This window comes from Juglans regia, chromosome 3, assembly GCF_001411555.2.
Source record: "Juglans regia cultivar Chandler chromosome 3, Walnut 2.0, whole genome shotgun sequence".
Classification (NCBI taxonomy): Eukaryota; Viridiplantae; Streptophyta; class Magnoliopsida; order Fagales; family Juglandaceae; genus Juglans; species Juglans regia.
Genome location: NC_049903.1, coordinates 23887710 through 23911228, shown reverse-complemented (window position 1 = coordinate 23911228; position 23519 = coordinate 23887710). Strand labels below are relative to the sequence as shown.

General features: G+C 39.7%; 1 protein-coding gene across 2 annotated transcripts in view; it reads left to right on the top strand.

The window, feature by feature from the left end:
- Positions 1-2316: 2316 nt before the first annotated feature.
- The window catches only part of LOC109000863 (valine--tRNA ligase, chloroplastic/mitochondrial 2), a 52250-nt gene continuing 31047 nt past the window's right edge, over positions 2317-23519 (top strand). For both annotated transcript variants that reach the window (XR_004801148.1, XM_035688470.1), the window contains exons 1-8: positions 2317-2393; positions 4452-4535; positions 5156-5304; positions 5408-5525; positions 5654-5770; positions 6061-6281; positions 19432-19521; positions 19841-19952. Coding sequence is in view for 1 of the 2 variants with exons in the window: in XM_035688470.1 (XP_035544363.1) it covers positions 4479-4535; positions 5156-5304; positions 5408-5525; positions 5654-5770; positions 6061-6281; positions 19432-19521; positions 19841-19952 (864 nt within the window). In the remaining variant the exon portion in view is untranslated. The remainder of the gene's footprint in view (positions 2394-4451; positions 4536-5155; positions 5305-5407; positions 5526-5653; positions 5771-6060; positions 6282-19431; positions 19522-19840; positions 19953-23519) is intronic.

Here is a 23519-nt window from a genome sequence, read left to right as displayed (position 1 = left end):
GATGGAAAGGAATGCGCGGTGCTTTGAAGATAAGGAACGCACTACGACCAAGTTGAAGAATTTTTTTCTCCACACTTTAATGTGTTGGTTTTCCACTATTGTATTACATGGGGATAATGTCCAGGATTTCTTGTCTTTAATTTATCGTCCTTAGAATGTAATTAGGAGTTCTTATGTATACTTCTTGTGTACATGAGCTATGCCTATTTCATTTATATATATAATATCTATCTTTTACTGATAAAAAAAAAAAAATCAGATGATTTTAATATCCCACATTTTTTGGGCTTAGTCAATGATAATGGTGGGTCGGTGTTGGGTAAAAGATTTGAGGCTGAAGGAGGGGAAGTTGTCAAAGCCCATCTTATTGGATTTATATGGCAAAGGCTGTTTCACTGTTATGGATTCCAAAAATAAAGACCCTTCTGATACAAGTCAAGATAAAATGCTTCTTTTAGAGGCAAAAGCCTGATTTTTTTCAATGATGGTAACTTGATCCGATCCAGTACTTTGAATGGATGGCTTATGAAAAAAGGATTTGAATGAATGTGCATGTTCTTTTTGTTTTTTTAGCTTTCAGGTTTTTCTTGCTCTTTTTTCTTTTGTTGTTTAGGTGTCTCTCGTGTATATGCCTTGTATACTTGGGTACTTACTACCCTTATAGCTTGTTATAAATAATATTATTGATTTATTTATAAAAAGGTGTAAAAACAAATACTGGACAAGTACACGGGCTATGCCTATTTCATTCGTATCAATAAAATTTCTCTTATAAAAAAAAAGAAAACAAATACTGGACAAAAAAGCGATGATGTTATGTTTTTGAAGAAAAATGGGCTGTGGGTGTCTTGGTGGAGTGTGCCTGTTTTGGGATTTTGGGGCTTTGTGATAAACACAGGGATAGACAAGTGGGAATGTGATGCTAGAAAAGTGCGGATAATTGTTTTGTGGAGAATGAGACTATGTTGCACAGAATTATGGGAAACAAAAGGAATAAAGGGAGGGGGTTAGGCTTACAAATTTGTTGGTTTTAGGACTTTGGACTGTGGAAGGAGGTTGAAGTTATATACTGAGTATGGTATGAAAATCAAATGCGATAAGAAGATGAAGGAAGACTTTTCTTAAAGAAAACAGACCACAAGTTTCTTGGTGGAGTATGCCTATTTTGGGGTTTTTGGTTGTTCAGAGGCTAGGGTGGAAAAGAAAGAAATTTGGCTGATTGTGTGCAGAACTTCTGTTTATGGGAAGACTCAACCCTAAAACCCAAGTAGATTAAATCTTAGCCCTTAATTTGACCTGATCCTACATATATACATATCAATTCAAATAAGATTGAAAACAGAGAAATATACCCTCCAAACTTTTTGCTTGTACTTGCATAAATGACACATCTAAATAACGACACTGCCGTTAGTAGTACTATTATTACAACAGAAATGCTTCAGCCATAAAAGGATTTCACAAAAGTTAACTCACAAACTGACGTGGTTTTATGTGGTATATCAGATTATAAATTTACTTTTATTGTAAAATAGATATAATGTATCAGATGAAGCCACGTCAGTTTGTGAGTTTATTTTTTTGAAGTCTCTTTGTAGCTATAGCACTTCTCTGGATACAATATCCGTGAAATGACTATAGTGCCATGAACAGGAACTTTTTTTAAATGCATGTGTATATTTTTGGCATGTATCATCCTCAAAACAGATTGGAAGGAAACATGTTGTCAAGTTTGGCTTCCACCTTCCCATGGTCTATTAGAATCCCAAACAATACTGTGCATCAGTTCTTTCTGTGATGGACTGCATGGAAGAGCAATTTACTCTTTTGCCTAAATGCACTTGGGACAAGTCTCGCATATGGCTGATGTTATGCACCTTGTTTCAACTTAGTTGACTACCTGTTAATCTATTATGGACGGAAGATCAGATTGCTGTCACTGAACCACATATTGCTTTCTTCCCAAATCCGAGACAGGCTAGCCCTATCTTTCTGTTCTTGGAGCTTTTTGAATAAATTCCCCATGGATAACTTCTTGCCAAATCTGATCACAGATGGCCTCTGCCAGATTTTCTCTCAGTGAACTTTCATCAGACATGAGTCAGGTTTCCAATAAACATTTATAGGCCGAATGCTAGTGCTTAAGCCAGAACTTTTTCAATATGATCTTTTAACTATAACCTTTGTTCTATTGTGCTCTCTTTGTAATTATAAACTTTCGAATGCTATAATTGTTGCATATCTTAAACAAGCTATGTTTTATGCACTTACACAGCCTCTTTAGTATATTCATATATTATTTTCCTTTGTCTTGTAGTAATGACTATCTGACAATAGCAACAACACGTCCAGAAACTTTATTTGGTGATGTAGCTATTGCAGTGCATCCAAAGGTAGGATAGCTTCGTTTGCCTTGCAGGCTTGCACTTTCAATAATAAGATTAATGGGCCAGGTGTTTGGAGCTTATGCTTTGCTTATATGATTGTCATTGTGGTTCTCATTGTGGTCTTAAACTATCTGTACTGGTGAAGGTATGCTTTGTCACTTTCTGTCCTTGGGATCAAGATTAGTTGCCTTTGTCCCAGTATATAATCTCAAACCTGAGATTCAGAACTTTCCTTTTTCCCTGGATGTATCTCAAACCTGTGGTTCAAATCTTTATTTTCTGCCCCCTTTAAATGATTTATTTAGCTACTTTACTAGGATTTTTTTTGTATGTACTTACTGGAATATTTCCTGGAGTTAAAAGTTTGTCATGTGTTCTGAGTTAGTGGCTGACACAAGATTTGTGCAATGGTTGAGTAGGTTGAATTATAACTGAAGATAAGAATGTAGATGTTTTGAAGTGGATTAGAAACAAATCAGTTTTACTGCAAACATATGGATATTATTTTAATGCAATATTGCAAATAAGACCTTATAAGTGACAGTGGAATATACTCTCAGCTTTTCTTGCACATCTACCACTGAAACTAAAATTTGTGTGCAATCCATGCACATTGCATTTTGTTTGGAAATTTGTATGTCCCTGTTTTTCTTTTGTAAGAATAAGAAGTATTTTTTACTGAGTCGAATATGGGCCTGTGTTGTCTGTTTTGGATTATTTTGATCCGTTTTGACTAGGGGTGAAAGAATAACCGACCAAACCGTACCGACCGGTTTGGTTGGTTTTGGTTCCCTAGACTGAAATTTCATGAAAATCGGTTTGGTCCGGTTTCATGTTTTGGGGACCGAATCATGAAAACGGGACCGAACCAAATTATATATATAGTTAATTGCTTTATATTATGCATATTATATGCTATATATGCTATATATATTATGTATATTATAAATTTAATAATTATAGCATGAAAGTCTAATCTTATTATTTATGCTTCCTTGATATAGACTCACTCTTATTCATTAATTTTAATATTAAGTTATTAACATGTTATTGTTTATCCTTATATATTAGGCTACATTCTAGGTTACATACTTACATTTTTAATAATGTTTTGATAAGTAACATATATATATATATATGTATGTATATATGTGTATGTATATATTGTTGTGACTTTGTACATACAACATAATATTTATCAAACTTATCATATGTAATATATATCACATATTAGTATAATATATAGCACTTATTAATTAGATGATGTATTCATGCAAATTGGTTATAACTTATTAACTTATGTGCATGTTTTAGGCTTTTAGCCTTTTGGAATGTTGTTATGTGCATTTTTGATAGGTCTTTTAGGCATTATTATATGTATGTTGTAATTAGACTAATTAGTGTGTTGTGGCTAATTGTTTTGAGCATTTATTTAGTTATATTCATGGTATTTTTAGCTGAAAATAATGTTTTGGGCTCTAAAACTCATATTTGGGCTAAAAAAATTATTCATTTGGGTCAGAAAACCCAACCAGTCCAACAAGAAAGCCCAAAACCGAATAACCTCTGTATAGCTGAACCGAATTGGAAACAACCGAGAAAACTGAAAGTAGCAGTTCCCGTGGTGAACCAGCCGGTTCTGGTTTTCAGAATTCCAAAACCGACTTGTCTCGGTTTGGTTCACCAGTAAGTCCAAAACCGGACTGAACCGAACCGATTACATCCCTAGTTTTGACCAATATTGTTTCCTATAATCATTTCAAGAGTACTGTACTTTGTGCCGATTTGGCTCTTTTTAAGAATTTTTTCATGATTTATTTTATTTATTTATCTAAACAACACAATATTTATTTTTACTTTCATCAATCAAGTCTACGTAGTAGTAAATCAGAAATAAAATTCTTGATTATACCAGTGTCTGGGTAGATGAAGTCATCCACCATGCTTGAAAATTTGACATTTGCGTGGAAATCATATACTAGTTGTATGCTCCCCTCCTCCTTTCTTTCTTGCACTTTTTGCTGTTCTACTTCATGAGCATGCTATATGTGTTTACTTTTGCAGGATGATCGATATTCCAAGTATATAGGTATGATGGCGATTGTGCCTATGACATATGGCCGCCATGTCCCTATCATCTCTGACAGGGTAAAAGCTTCTGGAAAATATTTTGCTTGAAGATCATTCCGTAATTAGTTTATTTTTTCATTGTGGATATGGTGCTAAGTATTCCTGAAGTTTCTTACTTATTTCGATTGGTATATGCACTGTGCTGGTACAATAGTACAAGGGCAATATTTGAATCAGTAGAAATCCATTCATAGAACCCCCCCCCCCCAACATCTTGGGGGAGGTTGTGCCAAGTTTTTTTTCTTTTAATGGAGCTTCCTTCACAGTAAGTGGGCCCCACTGCCTTGTTCTAGGCATTTGAAATTTCTATGAGACTCTTAAGGAAAATGCTGTCATTAGTAATCTGAATTTCAAGTCTGTCTGAATTTTACTTATTCGTACATTTCTGATTCAATCCCTTGATTACTGATGCTCTCCTGTTCTCAAAAGTCATAATTGTTTTATGGCCCTCTTTTGGTTCCTAGAAAATAGAATGTAGATCATTAACATTCCTGGAGAATGAATGCTTGGTAGGTTTGTCAAATTTTGCTAAGTAGATGTATACTTGTAATTTTCATACTCTTATTCCTTACACTAATTTCATATAATTCCTGGTTAGCAATTTCTTCTAGTTTACTTTTTCCTGCTATGTCTGACAGCAAGTTGATAAAGACTTTGGAACTGGTGTGCTGAAGATAAGCCCTGGACATGATCATAATGATTATCTTCTAGCAAGAAAGCTTGGTCTCCCAATACTTAATGTCATGAACAAGGACGGGACACTTAACGAGGTTGCTGGATTATACTGGTAATCTTTTAAACTAGCTTTATTTGATTGCTATACATGCATCATATTGGAGAAAGCTTTCTATGCTGTGCCTAACATATGACATTGACATTTATAATAATAGTGGCCTTGATCGGTTTGAGGCCCGGAAGAAGCTGTGGGCAGATCTGGAGGAGACGGGCTTGGCTGTGAAAAAGCAACCGCACACTCTACGAGTTCCCAGATCCCAACGTGGTGGAGAAGTGAGATGTTGCTTTAGTTTACTAATTTGAAAATTTCATCTAGATAATGGATAGCCATTCCATTGTGAATTTCTTCTCATGTTGTATTTTCCCTACTATTTTTTCCCCTTCCCCCCTTCCTCCACCAGATAATAGAGCCACTAGTTAGCAGGCAGTGGTTTGTTAGCATGGAGCCCCTGGCGGAGAAAGCTCTTCTTGCAGTTGAAAAAAGAGAATTAAGCATTATTCCTGAAAGATTTGAGAAGGTATTGTTATGCACATATATCTGTCTTCGTGCATTTGAAGTGCACTAGAAAGCTTTTCTCTTCGTATTGTCTGTTGGCTGTTTTAGTTTTATTTTACTGTTATTTCTAAATTATGCAGCTTCTGCCTTGATCTCCAATGCTTCACCATTTGAGTATGGCTTCTCTTAGAAATTTAATAACGAAGATGATGGATTTTTTTAAAAAACAATTGTCACACAAAAACATCTATGTTTAATAAGGGTACCTTCATACCATTGGTTATCTTTAACATGATTTTGTTATTGTTGCAGATCTACAATCACTGGCTATCAAATATTAAGGACTGGTGTATAAGCAGACAACTCTGGTGGGGACACCGCATACCTGTTTGGTACATTGTGGGAAAGGATTGTGAAGAAGAATATATCGTTGCAAGGAGTGCTGATGAAGCTCGTGAGAAAGCTTTTCAGAAGTATGGAAAAGATGCAGAAATATATCAGGATCCAGATGTTCTTGACACATGGTTTTCCAGGTCTATTTCTAATACTGCTAAGGATTCACATATTTTTATTGTGAAAGCATTGAATCCTAACAACTACACATGATACTACTAAACTACATGCTGTATGAAACTTTTGCATTTAATTATTGTTGCGATGGATTTCATGTTTCACAAATGGCTTATGATTTGGAACAAGTTGTTAGTCAAACTATTGTAGAGCCAGTGATGACAAGTTTAGTTTTTGAACTTTTTGTTTCTTTATATATACTGAAAATTTTTGAGTTTTCATGAGTCTTTACCATGACATGGTACTTTGCTCGGCGCCTTCTCTAAATTCAATGGCCTTTTTACTCTTTCTATCTAGGTGTCTCTAATGTATACTTCCTATGTACTTGGTAACACCTTTTGCTCATTAGTAAATTTATCTTATAATTTTTTTTAAAGAAGTTTCGATCTGGAATTGACAATGAATTAAAGTTGCAACTTGTTTGGTGGTCTAAGGTATGCACCCTAAGCTTGTTGGGTGGTTTGGGATTAGAAATTTGCTTTTATTCAAGCTCTATGGGGGAAATGGTTATGGCGTTATGTCACGGAGAGAGAGGCTTGGCAGGGATGGCAGATGGTCGTTGAAGTAAAATATCAAAACATGTCTGCAGTTGGCATTCAAGTGGGTCGGAGGGCCTTATTGTTTTTTTTTTTTTTAGGGGGTTGAGGTGTGGAAGAATATCAAGAAACGGCAGGGGATTTTTCTTGTTTCACTAGATATGAGTTGGGCGATGGGACTTAAAAGTAAACAGAAAGCATGTGGTTTGTTCTTAATTCTTTTCTCTTCGATATTGATCCATTGGTTTAACAGGATGTTGCAAGAAATGCACTTATAATCTAAACCCTGGTCATGCATGTTTGAAGTCATGATTGTATAACTGTTACTTGGAGCAATAAACCAAATTCTGTTGCTGCTTAAACTTATTGGTATTTGACTGTAATTATGTCACATCTTAGCTAAAGAATTAGAATCTTGAAATTGAGATCACTAGATGTATACCCGTGCGATGCATGAGTAATTATTAAGTCTTTAGTTTTATCATATTCCCCTACCTCTCTCATAGTCATGAGAAGTTCGTCATATTTGTAAATTTATACCCCCGCAGGGGGGGGGGGGAGTTCAAAAGAGGAATCATCATGTTGACTATCTATGTTGGTCATTGGAGTTAGACCAGTATAGCTCAAAAGAACAACCCGAAAGTGGGCACAAAGACTGTGGCGCCCCCGACCCCCATCTAAGGAAAACACGGGAATCGAGACGCCGGGATGATGACAACACGGTCACACATCCCAACGAAAGTGCCAAGTGTGTGTACATGCAACAGTGGACAACAACAACAACGCAGCGGATTAGTCAACTAAGTACCAGAATTTAAATACAAGTAAACATCAGTAAAGATTTAAAAACAGTTATACAGTCATCCAAAATAAGTTAACACATGTCCCGAAAATACAGAAGGGTAAAATAAAATAACAATAAACAGTGATCCTAGATCACTCCTCGGGCGGAGCCGTCTCCTCAGGCTCACCCTCCTCCTCCTCATCTGCATCAAAATCTGCGTTACCACAGAATGGTACCGCAGGTAAGTATAACCCAAAATAATCTCAGGAATAAAATGCATTTAATACAACTAACATGCATGCATATGATGAAATATGCATTTTTCTCAAAATATCATTTTCCCCGAAAATGATAATTTTCCAACACACGCCAAAAATCTCATTTGGCCCAAAAATACTCCGTAAAACATTTTCCCAGAAAATGAATTACACAAAATCCAACACACGCTATTTTCCCAGAAAATAGTCCATTTTTAGTGTATGCACCATGATCTCCCCTATGGGTCATCCGCACCCCCTGGCTTTGTAGCGATGCCCACTTACGCGCCCAACACGTTCGTGGGTACATCCACTACACAACGAGCGATGCCCAGTTCCGCGCCCAGCGCGTACATGGCCAGACATCCTCTAGTCCCCGCCAGCAGAAGGACCACGGAGTCGGCACGAATCACTCGTCCGATCCCATTGTCGCCCAGCGACAATCCAGGGGACGTTACTCAGTTTATTCCGCTCCCGAGTAACCAGAGGAGCTCCACCGAGATAATGCCCCATCTCGGCTTGGGGTTCGTGATACACACGCACCCAACAAATCATTCACATGAAAACCCAGTTTTCATAAACACATGAACATGAATGCAATACACGAAAACCCAGTTTTCCTTTACAAACATGAACATGCATGAAATGCACATGTACCAACACAAATCCACATTCCTCAATAACCAACAACCAATCCAATCAAACCAACCCAAACAACTCCAATCATAAATCCATCCGACCCCCGTACTCCTCGGACTCAGTCCGGCATGCCAAAAAATACAGTGAAATGCGTTAGTGCAAAAATACATAAAATTCATGAGAACTCTTTGGAGAAATACTTACAGCGCTATATAATAATTTCCGGAGGATCACGAAGCTGAAAAAGGCGACGTCTGAGCAACACCACAGTGTAAAATACACTGTGGCCGTGGGTCACAAATACCCACTTTTCAACGGAGACAAACGAAGACCCCAAAATGATAGGGTAGGGCCTAGAGAGGTCGGTGAAGCCAATGGTGGTGGTGGTTTGCCGTGGATGACGGCGCAAATGGTGGTTTAAGGCCAAAAATGCCGAAATCGGAGATGGACTTGGTGGGGCTTCACCGGTGACGGATCGGAGCCGGGGTTGGGTCCAAAGGGTTGCCAAGAGGTCGGGGATGAAGTGGTAGGAAGATGGTGGCCAATGGCGGTGCGACGGCGGCGCAACGGCGGAAAGAGTGCCGCGGCTTCGTGGGTCTCGTGGGGGCTAACGGCGGCTTGGATGGAAGTGAGGTTGGTGGGGTAAGGTCGCCGGCAGCTGAGGAATGCAAGGGACCGGGCGGTGTCGACCACTGCCGACGGACGGCGGCGCTGGGAGGGGTCGAAGGATCGGGCGGAGGAGAGGGGAGAGAGAGTCCGGGCGCGGGAGAAGAAAGAAGCCGAAGGAAAATAAGGGAAAAAGAGAAAAAGGAAGGAAAAGAAAAGGAGAGGAAAGAAAAAGAGAGGAAAAGAAATGAGGTCCAATCCTCATAACTTGGGTCACGAAAATGATCCAACGGAAATGATTTTAAAACCACAAATTAAATAAAATAATTTAAACGTAATGGTAAAGTCAAATTGAAATAATTAAATCTCACAGTAATTAATTTAAATATTAAAAGCAATTTAAATGCATAACAATAAATAAATATTAAAAGCACATAAATAATAATTTTCACCCAGTTAAAAATCCTAAAAATAATCCAATTAAAATCCAGTAATTTTAAAACAAGAGAATAATTTTTTGAATAACATAAAAATAATCATTCAATAAAAATACACTAAAATACGGGGTGTTACATCCTCCCCCCCTTAAAAAAAATTTCGTCCTCGAAATTAGCAAGGTCAAACATTAAACTAAGACAGGAACAAGATTCAACCGAGAGCATACTTAGAACATACCGTCAAAATCAAACAAACAAGTAAGGATAATGCTCCCTCATGTCGACTTCTCTTTCTCAAGAGTAATCTTGGGCCAACGGATCACCCCATGACACTTTCACCATAGGTATTGTCTTGGACCTTAATCTTTGCTCTTTCCAATCTACAATCTGCGTCGGGGCAACTTCATAAGTAAGGTTAGGCTGAAGTTGAATGCGTTCAGGGTCAACAAAACGTGGCTCTTGCTGTCCAAAACTCTTCTTCAACGAAGACACATGAAACACATCATGAACATCCCCAAAATAATCCGGCAAGGCAACTCTATAAGCAACAAGCCCAACTTTCTCTACGATCTGAAAAGGGCCAACATATCTTGGACTAAGCTTTCCTTTCTTACCAAAGCGCTTAACGCCTTTCATAGGAGAGACTTTAAGATAAACCCAATCACCTTCTTCAAAGGATAAGTCTCTTCTTCTTGTATCTGCGTAACTCTTCTGGCGACTTTGCGCTTCTGCCATTTTAGTCCTTATAAACTGAACTTGGTCCTTCATTTCTTGAATTATCTCAGGCCCAATTACTTTACTCTCGCCGACTTCATCCCAACACAAGGGTGATCTACACTTCCTTCCATACAAAGCTTCATACGGGGCCATCTGGATGGAAGAATGAAAACTGTTATTATAAGAGAATTCAATAAGCGGTAGATGATTCTCCCAACTTCCTTGAAATCCTATGACACAAGACCGCAACATATCCTCCAGAGTCTGAATAGTACGCTCTGATTGACCGTCTGTTTGAGGGTGATATGCACTACTAAACTTCAACTTAGTGCCTAAAGCCGCCTGCAAGCTCTTCCAAAAATGGGACGTAAACCGCGGGTCCCGATCTGACACGATACTCTTGGGTACTCCATGCAAACGCACTATCTCCTTGACATATAACCGAGTCAACTTACCCAAAGAGTCAGTATTATTAACAGGCAAGAAATGGGCACTCTTGGTCAACCGATCAACAATCACCCAAATTGAGTTCTTCCCACTAGGAGTCCTCGGTAAACCCACAACAAAATCCATAGAAATATCATCCCACTTCCACTCAGGAATAGGGAGAGGTTGAAGTCTACCAGCAGGTCTTTGATGCTCAGCCTTTACTCGACGACACGTGTCACATTTCTCAATAAACAAAGCGATGTCCAACTTCATTCCTTCCCACCAGAAATTCCTCTTTAAATCTCGATACATCTTCGTGCTTCCTGGATGAACTGAATAAGGAGCCGCATGGGCTTCTGCCAAAATCCGCTCTTTAAATTCAGAATCTCGGGGAATCACTCTACGATCCCGAAACCGAAGAATACCATCCTTATCCAAGCTGTAATTCAAGGGTCCTCTAGACTTCCTGACTCTTTTCCTGATAGCTAACAATGTAGGATCCCTTCTTTGAAGAGTCTTCAATTCTTCAAAATCCACTACTCGGACATCCAAGACTGACGATAACAATTCCTCTTGCTGTGAACTCTCGATAAGAAGTCTCCTCATTCCACAAAGGAGAGAGTCCAAATCCGATGACTCTGCTTCATCCACTTGTTGAGATTTTCTACTCAAAGCATCAGCGACTAGATTCGCCTTTCCTGGATGATACTTGATCTCACACTGGTAGTCGCTAATCAACTCTAACCACCGTCTCTGTCTCATATTGAGATTCTTCTGAGTAAACAGATGCTTCAAGCTCTTGTGATCAGTATAAACTTCACAGGCTTCTCCATACAGATAATGCCGCCAAATCTTAAGAGCAAAAACTATTGCCGCCAACTCCAAATCATGTGTAGGATAATTCCTTTCATGAATTTTCAACTGACGAGATGCATAAGCAACAACCCGTCCCTCTTGCATAAGAACGCATCCCAACCCGAATTTGGATGCATCACTAAAAATCACAAATGGCTTGTGTGGCTCTGGAAGTGCCAAAACAGGTGCCATTGTCAATCTTCTCTTCAACTCTTGAAAACTTCTCTCACATTTGTCAGACCATACAAACTCCGTATTCTTCCTAGTCAAGGCAGTGAGAGGTCCTGATAGTCGAGAAAAACCTTCCACAAATCTTCGATAGTAACCGGCAAGTCCCAAGAAACTTCGTATCTCACGAACTGTTGAAGGGCGAGGCCATGACAAAACAGCTTCTACTTTACTAGGATCTACAGCCACCCCTTCTTGAGAAATCACATGCCCAAGAAACTTAACTTCTTCTAACCAGAATTCACACTTGCTCAACTTAGCGTACAATTGATGCTCTCTTAATTTCCCAAGCGCCAGACGAAGGTGACAAGCATGCTCTTCCAAGTCTCGGGAATAAATCAGAATGTCGTCAAGAAACACCACCACAAAAGAGTCCAAAAAGGGTCGAAACACCCGATTCATTAAATCCATAAAAGCGGCTGGAGCGTTCGCTAACCCAAAAGACATCACCTTAAATTCATAATGGCCATACCTCGTCCTGAAAGCAGTCTTGGGCACGTCCTTATCCCTTATCCTCAGCTGATAGTACCCTGATCTCAAGTCAATCTTTGAAAAGACAGCTGCTCCCTGAAGCTGATCAAACAGATCATCAATTCTTGGAAGAGGGTACTTGTTCTTGATAGTCACCTTGTTAAGCTCCCGATAGTCTATGCACATTCTGAGAGTACCATCTTTCTTCTTGACAAACAAAACAGGCGCTCCCCAGGGCGAAGTACTAGGCTGAATAAATCCTTTGTCAACCAATTCTTGCAATTGAGTCTTCAACTCTTTTAACTCGGCCGGTGCCATGCGGTAAGGAGCCTTATGCACAGGAGCCGCCCCGGGTTCCAGATCAATAACAAATTCCATGTCACGAACGGGAGGCAATCCAGGTAACTCATCCACGAACACATCGGGAAATTCTTCCACCACTGGAATATCCGCTAAAGATTTCTTCTCAGATGGTGTAGATACGACTTGGACCAAAAAAGCATCTGCCCCACAAGCTATATCTCTCTTAGCTTGAACTGCTGATATAACTGATGGTCTTGCCTTTAACTTACTTCCCACGAATTCTAAATAATCCTCATCCGAGAGTTGAAAACCAATTACTCGTCTTCTACAATCAATATTCGCAGAATAACGATACAGCCAATCCATACCCAAAATTATATCAAAACCAAGCAACTTGAATACAATCAAATCTGCATCCAGTGTCCTTCCACCAAGATCCAAAGGACAACCCAAAGCAACCTTGGAGCAACACACGATCTCGCTATTAGGAAGAGCCACAACTAAGGATTGTGGTAGAGGTTCTGTAACCAAATTGCACATTCGTGCAAACGTGGCAGACACAAAAGATTGGGACGCCCCAGAATCAAACAAAGTACAAGCATAAAAATCATATAGACGAACTCTTCCTGATGCAAACACAACCACCAAACAAATTCAAAAAAACCCAACCACACCAAACAATAAACCCGAATAAAATAACTACATACATACCAGTAATCACTCCAGCATCATGGGTCTCTGGAGCCTCATAATCCACGTCGCCAGGAGTCACCGCATAAACTCGGGCTTGTACCAACTGTCTCTGGTTGCCCCTTCCACCTCGACGACCTCCTCGTCCTCCTTGACCACCTTGACCTCCTTGAACTAGACTGGGACACTCCCGAGCAAAGTGACCCGGCTGGCCACATCTAAAACACTGAATGCCCCTTTGACCACAATCGCCCTCATGGGCTCTACTACATCTCGGGCATACTGGAGTCCGGCCTCCTGCACGAACACCGGAGGTTGTCTGTGGACGGGTCCCGGTCCTCTGAACAAATTTCTGTGGCGATCCAGAACTGCTTCCTTCACCAAGATAACTCCGTCTTTTCTGACCTGGAGGGGAGCCCACTACAAAGCTACTCTCGCGCTCTGCGATACTGGCCAAGTCTACCAACTTCTGAAATTCCACAATCTCGAGACAAGCCACTTGTCTGCGTACTTCAGGGCGCAGACCCTCCATAAAACGCTCCACCTGCGGCTCTTCGGTGGCAATAAGGTGAGGAGCGAACCGTCCAAGCTCCATAAATTTCGTTGCATATTGCTCGACCGTCATACCTCCTTGAACCAAATTATTAAACTCCCGAGCCTTCTGCCTTCTCACTGAAACAGGAAAGTATCGATCATTAAATTCCTTTTTAAACCGCTGCCAGGACACAGCAGCCAAGGATCCGAACTCCATCTCTAGGAGTGACCGCTTGGTCTCCCACCAGTATGCTGCTTCACCTTGGAGCATATAACTTGCATACAAAACCATCTGGACCTCAGTACATCCACAAACTTCAAAGGTCCTTTCCAAATCTAGAATCCACCTCCTAGCTCGCATAGGATCCTCCTCCCCAGTAAAGGCAGGAGTCCTATGCGCCAGGAAGCGCTCATAGGTGCACCCCACTTGGACCGCTCTATTTAGATCTCCTTGCGGCGGTCGGAAATTCTGCTCGTACAAGTCTGACATCCTATTCAACGCCCTTGCAATGGCATCATCTCTTTCACCCCTGGGTAGCTCATCTTCGGGCACATTAGCTTGCCTTCTTGGTCTCACCATAGTCCTGTCATAGAGCAACCTCCAACCCCGCTTAAATCCAGATAAAACCAAACTCAACCAAAGCAACACAAAAATACAATAAGATAAAATTAAATTAAATAACATCAATTAACATAAAATAAAACAACAATAAACTCATAATAACACATATTTATTTTTAAAGTAATCATTTAACTTACAACACTTTTTAAAAAAATTATTTTAAAACAATAAAATAATTTCTGGTACTATCCTAGGGACATGTGGTTTTACCCAGAGCCGAACTGCTCTGATACCACCTGTGGCGCCCCCGACCCCCATGTAAGGAAAACACGGGAATCGAGACGCCGGGATGATGACAACACGGTCACACATCCCAACGAAAGTGCCAAGTGTGTGTACATGCAACGGTGTACAACAACAACGCAGCGGATTAGTCAACTAAGTACCAGAATTTAAATACAAGTAAACATCAGTAAAGTTTTAAAAGTAGTTATACAGTCATCCAAAATAAAGTTAACACATGTCCCGAAAATACAGAAGGGTAAAATAAAATAACAATAAACAGTGATCCCAGATCACTCCTCGGGCGGAGCCGTCTCCTCAGGCTCACCCTCCTCCTCCTCATCTGCATCAAAATCTGCGTTACCACAGAATGGTACCGCAGGTAAGTATAACCCAAAATAATCTCAGGAATAAAATGCATTTAATACAACTAACATGCATGCATATGATGAAATATGCATTTTTCTCAAAATATCATTTTCCCCGAAAATGATAATTTTCCAACACACGCCAAAAATCTCATTTGGCCCAAAAATACTCCGTAAAACATTTTCCCAGAAAATGAATTACACAAAATCCAACACACGCTATTTTCCCAGAAAATAGTCCATTTTTAGTGTATGCACCATGATCTCCCCTATGGGTCATCCGCACACCCTGGCTTTGTAGCGATGCCCACTTACGCGCCCAACACGTTCGTGGGTACATCCACTACACAACGAGCGATGCCCAGTTCCGCGCCCAGCGCGTACATGGCCAGACATCCTCTAGTCCCCGCCAGCAGAAGGACCACGGAGTCGGCACGAATCACTCGTCCGATCCCATTGTCGCCCAGCGACAATCCAGGGGACGTTACTCAGTTTATTCCGCTCCCGAGTAACCAGAGGAGCTCCACCGAGATAATACCCCATCTCGGCTTGGGGTTCATGATACACACGCACCCAACAAATCATTCACATGAAAACCCAGTTTTCATAAACACATGAACATGAATGCAATACACGAAAACCCAGTTTTCCTTTACAAACATGAACATGCATGAAATGCACATGTACCAACACAAATCCACATTCCTCAATAACCAATAACCAATCCAATCAAACCAACCCAAACAACTCCAATCATAAATCCATCCGACCCCCGTACTCCTCGGACTCAGTCCGGCATGCCAAAAAATACAGTGAAATGCGTTAGTGCAAAAATACATAAAATTCATGAGAACTCTTTGGAGAAATACTTACAGTGCAATAAAGCAATTTCCGAAGGATCACGAAGCTGAAAAAGGCGACGTCTGAGCAACACCACAGTGTAAAATACACTGTGGCCGTGGGTCACAAATACCCACTTTTCAACGGAGACAAACGAAGACCCCAAAATGATAGGGTAGGGCCTAGAGAGGTCGGTGAAGCCAATGGTGGTGGTGGTTTGCCGTGGATGACGGCGCAAAGGGTGGTTTTAGGCCAAAAATGCCGAAATCGGAGATGGACTTGGTGGGGCTTCACCGGTGACGGATCGGAGCCGGGGTTGGGTCCAAAGGGTTGCCAAGAGGTCGGGGATGAAGTGGTAGGAAGATGGTGGCCAATGGCGGTGCGACGGCGGCGCAACGGCGGAAAGAGTGCCGCGGCTTCGTGGGTCTCGTGGGGGCTAACGGCGGCTTGGATGGAAGTGAGGTTGGTGGGGTAAGGTCGCCGGCAGCTGAGGAATGCAAGGGACCGGGCGGTGTCGACCACTGCCGACGGACGGCGGCGCTGGGAGGGGTCGAAGGATCGGGCGGAGGAGAGGGGAGAGAGAGTCCGTGCGCGGGAGAAGAAAGAAGCCGAAGGAAAATAAGGGAAAAAGAGAAAAAGGAAGGAAAAGAAAAGGAGAGGAAAGAAAAAGAGAGGAAAAGAAATGAGGTCCAATCCTCACAACTTGGGTCACGAAAATGATCCAACGGAAATGATTTTAAAACCACAAATTAAATAAAATAATTTAAACGTAATGGTAAAGTCAAATTGAAATAATTAAATCTCACAGTAATTAATTTAAATATTAAAAGCAATTTAAATGCATAACAATAAATAAATATTAAAAGCACATAAATAATAATTTTCACCCAGTTAAAAATCCTAAAAATAATCCAATTAAAATCCAGTAATTTTAAAACAAGAGAATAATTTTTTGAATAACATAAAAATAATCATTCAATAAAAATACACTAAAATACGGGGTGTTACAAAGACAACAACTTCATATGTTGGGCTTGGTATTGGAGTCTCAGTTACCATAGCTTTTTGCGCAGAGATGGCCATCAACACCACCCTTATTGCTACAAGGAGTTTCATTTCTAAGAATGTAGATTTATCAAAATCTGAAATGGTTCCTGTTGGCTTGGTTAATAATTTAATCGATTTGGCTGCCATCCTGGGCTACAAGGTGTCATCCTTGCCCATGAAGTACCTTGGTCTTCCTTTGGGGGCTCCTCATAAATCCAAAGCAATGTGGGATGTGATTGTTGAAAAGATCGAATGTAGATTGGCGAGTTGGAAGAGGATTTACTTGTCCAAAGGTGCTAGAATCACCTTAATCAAGAGCATGTTATCCAATCTCCTAACATATTTCCTATCTTTATTTCCTTTGCTTGCAGGGGTGGCAAATAGACTGTAGAAGGTTTTTCGTGATTTCTTGTGGGGAGGTTTAGAGGATGAGAAAAAATTCCATTTGATTAAGTGGGATAAGATCTGTACCCCTTTATCTTGTGGTGGGTTGGGGGTTAGAAAACTGAGAACCTTCAATAATGCACTATTAGGAAATTGGTTATGGCGGTATCGTCGGGAATGGGATGCTCTTTGGAGGAATGTCATCGATGTTAAATATTGGAGTTGGTGTTCTAATGAAGTAAGAGGGACTTATGGCGTGGATGTTTGGAAATTTATCTGCAATGGTTGGGAAGATTTCTTCAGTAATTTCAGATTTGAGGTGGGAAGGGAACATGAATCAGATTCTGGCATGATATTTGGTGTGGTGATGTTGCCTTGAAGATTGCTTTCCCCTCTCTTTATAGAATTGCGTTGGATAAGGACGCCTTAGTGGCTGACAACGTGGACATTTCTGCTTATTCTTTTCAATGGTCTGTGAGGTTTATTAGAGCTGCCCATGATTGGGAAGTGGGGGATATTACTGAATTTTACAGAGCGTTATACATGTTGAATTTAACGGCTGGAGGGGAGGACAGGTTGCTTTGGATACATATGGGGAATAAGAACTTCTCGGTCAGATCCTATCAGAAGGTTATGTCGACCCATTCTTCCATTGCCTTCCCTTGGAAGTGCATTTGGAGGAGTAATGTTCCTCTCAAGGTTGCTTTCTTCGGCTGGCTGGCATCTCATGGGAAAATATTGACTACTGACAAGCTGAGTAAGCGTGGCCTCTATATAATAGACTGGTGTTTCATGTGCAAAAGTAATGGGGAATCGGTGGATCATCTCCTTCTTCACTAAAGGCTTTATGGGATGAAATCTTCACGAGGCTCGGTTTGGCATGGATAAGGCCTAGGAGGGTGATAGATCTATGGTCATGCTGGAGAGGAATTCGGGGCAATCGTCACATCGCGGCTCTTTGGAAGATGGTGCCTCTATGTTTAATGTGATGTACTTGGAACAAGAGGAACGGTTGCTGTTTCGACAATAGGGAACGCTCATCGGAAGGGTTTAGAGACTTTTTCTTTCAGACATTGTTGCTCTGGGCTTCAGCGGTCAGTTAAAGTGGATTAGTGGGTTAATGTGTTCCAGCTATTGTATTGAATGGGACGAGTTTTAATGACTTTTATGCTGTTTTTCACAGCTCTTAGCTTGTGATTAGGTTCATCTCCTGTATACTTCCTATGTACTTGGGCCTTGCCTAGTTACATGGTTTAATAAATTCTTTTACTTAAAAAAAATCTCTTAGAAAGAAGCCAGTTTTTTTAACTTTCACGACCACCCAATCAAATGAGTTTCCAAGAAGCTGCAACATTGTTTGGAGTACCATCGATAACTGAAAAGATGACAATCTGCCATCCCTCTCCAAGTTGACAACGAAACCAAAACTAACACCTTAAATGGAAGACCAAGACCTGTAGAGAAGTAAGCGGAAGTGGAACAGACTTCCAATGAAGCCTTAAAACCGAATGGCCTGGAAACTGAACAGTCTAGAAACTGAATGGTGTTTAGGGAAATAATTTAATGTTGAGATTATTATCCAAGTATTTTAATAACATTTGATAACCTGGAAACTGAATAGTTCTGATAAAATTAAGTTATGAAAATAAAAAGCAGTAACTGACTGGAAGTGCAAGAGGCGGGAAGTGTAAGAGACAGCTAATGAAGTGGTAATAAAGGGTGGAAGTAGATGGGAAGTGCAAGAGACGGGAAGTTAGAGATGGCTGATGAAGGGTAATAAAGGATGGACGTTGATGGGAAGTGCAAGAGATGGATGATAAAGTGGTAATAAAGGGTGGAAGTGTAAATGTTCTTGTATTATAATTAGAGAATAATAAATAAAAGTTAAAATGAAAACATACAAATGTTGAGGTGGCACAATATTTTACGAAGACTGCTGCAGCTTTTATATATTGTAATAGATTTGTCTTCGTCCTATCGCTTTATTAAATTTCAGCTCTTTTTACTGGTAACTTTAAGGATATGGCAGCTGTTCTGCTTTGTGGTTCTACATTTATCTGTTAAAAAACACTCACACACTCATACTCGCACGCGCCCCCTATATTTTCCTTTTACTAAGCATATTTTCTTACTCGTGTGTTCAGTGCGCTATGGCCTTTTAGTACCCTTGGATGGCCAGACGAGTCAGCAGAGGATTTTAAACGGTTTTATCCAACAACAATGCTTGAAACTGGGTAATGTTACTCCCTACCTAGCTTCCACTGTTCTTACGATCTCTCTCTCTCTCTCTCTCTCTCAGTGAAACAGTTAGTTTTCTAGGTTCTTGTCCTGTATTAGGTTAGTTTTCTAGGTTCTTGTCCTGTATTAGGTTAGTTTTCTAGGTTCTTGTCCTGTATTAGGGTGGAAAGCATCACTGCAAATTGCATTCTGTTGCCGATGACTATAGTTGATAACGTACTGCTAACATACATATTTTCGGTCCATATTGCACCTTTTTTTTTTTTTTTGATGTGAGAGGATATGGGAAGTGATATTTCTTTCATGTTTGGACAGGCATGACATATTGTTTTTTTGGGTGGCGAGGATGGTCATGATGGGAATTGAGTTCACAGGGACTATTCCATTCTCATACGTTTATCTACATGGACTCATTCGAGACTCACAAGTGAGTGTAGTGCATGAGTAAAGTTTTGGCATTGATATTGTTTATACAAAGCTGCAGCCCTTAATGAATAATCTTTATAGACCTTTAACTCAAAGTTCGTTTTGCACACCTTCATGTTAGACTTCTTTATAATTATTTAAATAGGACTGTCCAATTAGGCCATGGTAGTTGGAAGCCGCCGAACGAAAACCAAGACTCGAAAAAACGGTTCAATTTAAGCCGATTCAAATTGAGTTGTTCAGAAATTGAATTGATTTTAGTGAACTTTTTGAATCGTTTACTAACTGCTTCAATCGACCGGTTTAGGTTGATTCAAGCCGAATTTAGACTGATTTGAACCAATTCCAACTGATTTAAAAATGTCTATACAAAGATATGATAGAACTAAACATATATTAACTTTTTCAATTGTATTCAATAAGAATCGCAAAAACATTGAAAGATAAAATATTGTAACACCCCGTTCCCGTAGGATAGAGATGTTACTAACATTCATAACATAATGCCTGGTAAAGAGATTCATATCCTGAAATACTTCATTTATTAAAAAGCATCAAAATATTAAAACTGAATTGAACATGATTGTTTCGAAAACTGAACGTAAAATAAAAGAACATAAACTAATCCTATGAATGACATAAAAGAAATCTAATTCTGGTGTGCATATCACTTATTCTTTCCTCAGTCTTTGCACTAGATCTATTCCTGGCCATCCAGCTCTACGTCATCATAATCACCATCTGTAAGAATTAAACATGGAAGAAAACAAGAAGACAAACAAAAATGAGTCAAATACTCAGTAAGTAGCACATCACACCGTAAAATATAATTTGGCTTAACATGGACTTAATTTCTAAAGACTCTTCATAACATACATACAACTTCATAGATTTACAATCATACACGTAACATGACTTTCTGAAAGACTTTACATACATATATCGTCACAGATTCATATAGCATATGTATTCATCATTAACATGAGCGGAAGCATATATAATCATGGCAAACATGTAACATGAATGCATAATATCTTGTTTATCTTGTCTTAACATGGAGTGAAACACGCTTGAGTCCGTGTTTCACTTAATTGGCGTTACATGGAGTGAAACACACTTGAATCCGTGTTTCACTTATCTTGCATAATCATGGAGTGAAACACGCTTGAGTCTGTGTTTCACTTATCTTGCATAATCATAGAGTGAAACACGCTTGAGTCCGTGTTTCACTTAACTTGCATAACATGATGTGAAACACGCTTGAGTTCGTGTTTCACCTAACTTGCATAACATGGAGGGAAACACGCTTGGGTCTGTGTTTCACTAAACTTGCATTACATGGAGTGAAACACGCTTGGGTCCGTGTTTCACTTAACTTGTAGTTAACCACGCTTGAGTCCGTGGCACCGTAACATTTATTATCTTTCTTAATGCATGAGAATTTATTAGGCTTTATGAACATTTCTAACATGACATATTCTTGTACATGGCATAGCATAACATGACATAATATGGCATATTCTTGCACATGGCATAGCATAGCATGGTATATTCTTATACATGACATAGCATAGCATGGCATATTCTTGTACATGACATAGCATAGCATGATACATTCTTGTACATGGTATAGCATGACATAGCATAACATGACATTTTCTTATACATGACATAGCATAACATGACATGACATGACGTAACATGCTTTGAACGTTTTATGACATTCCATGGCATACATGATCTAAGTACTACATGAACATGACATACATGATCTAAGTACTACATGAACATGGCATACATAATCTAAGTATTACATGGACATGGCTACTAGATTATATGGCATACTTGACTTGAATTACTACATGAGCATCTCATGGCTTTCATATGATTTTAGTAACATTTAATCAATCGAATAACAAATTCATTCATTGAAGCATAATCTCATATTTCATCAAAGATCGTAAAAGGAATCTAACCTTGACTTGCCTCTTAGCATAGCGTAGTTAACCATCATAAGCACATCATACTTTCATTCATAACAATAATATTCACAATACATATGCATTTATATGATCATACTATTTACCTCTTAGCGTTGCTTCCACTATCTCATGTCGTAATTGGTGACCTTTTAAAGAAACACTAGCCGATTGGGCTTAAGGCCCAAGGAAAATAGAGGCTCAGGAGGTTACACAACAAGGGTTAAAAGGGCATCCAGGTAATTACTGAATTAGTGGAGGGGCTTTTTGGTAAAGGCTGAAAACAAAACACATGAAAGGGGACACATCCTACGGTAAGACTAGGTTGAGGGGTATTTGTGTAAAACTTATAGTAATGCATGGGTATTTTAGGGAAGCTACAACAAAATAATAAAAGGAAGGAGACTTGCTTACGGGAGAGGAGGTTGTGCGACAACTCACTGAGAGGGGGCTGAGTGCAACGACGGCGGCTCTGGGTGGCTGGGAGTGACCGGCGACGCGGCTGGTGTCTCTAGGCAATGGTGCGACATGAGAGAAAAAAAGGTGAGAGAGTTAGAGAGAGGTTCTGTCCAGCCGATAAGCACTAGGGAGGAAAATGGTAGCCGACGACAATGGGCTTATCAGAAGGGAGTGGGCTCGACGGGGTTGGGCTGGTCGGCGAATTCTATGGTGGTGTGGGAGGTGGTCCGACGAGGTGGCTGTTGGTTGACAGTGGCTGGGAACAAACAGCCACCTCGTCGGACTTATAGGTTACGCATGTTGTGGAGGAAGGAGAGCTTATAATTGGCGTGCTCTGTGGTAGTTTCCGGCAAGGTGGCTAACTTGGTTGAGAGAGGTGGGTTCTTGGTTTGCAGAAGTTGCTACGGTGGCTATGTGTATAAGGTTTCTTGGTTTTTGCTAAGGGTCTTATGGGTTTTATAAATGAGGTGTAGGAAGCTATCGTGAGTGATCAGGAGGGGTTTGAGTTTGACTAAACTTTGGAAAACTACTCCCACAAGGAAAGGAACACTTGAGAGGATATTAGAGTTTTGAAGTGTTTGAGTTAGGGATAATTTCAAATCAGGAAACTCCCAGACCAAACAGAAAGATAAAAGAGGTGTATAGTAGAGAAATTCTATTCAAAACAAATTACTATCCCCAACATATCTAATAAAATAATAACAATAAAGATAACAATAAAATAATAATAAAAAAAAAATCACACTTTTGGGCTCGGGGTGTTACAAATATGCAGTTCTTTATTTTCTTTAGTTGAAAAAAAATAGGAATGAATGAGTATTTGGTATTAAATTTGTGCTATTTTATAAAATACTACATTTACCATGTGCTTATAACTTAATGATTTTTATCTTTTTGGCATATGAGGCAAAAAAAAGTCGACAATTGAGGTTAAATACATATGTTACATGTTTATTGAAATATTTAGATTCATATCATTTTTTTTTATTAGTAAATAGGAATTTTTTTAAAATAGGCGAAGCCAAGTACACGGGACATATACAAGAACCACACCTATGCATGACTATCTAAAGATATAAGAAAATCATGTACGTTCATGCCATTAAAGTCTATTACAATCAACAAATGGA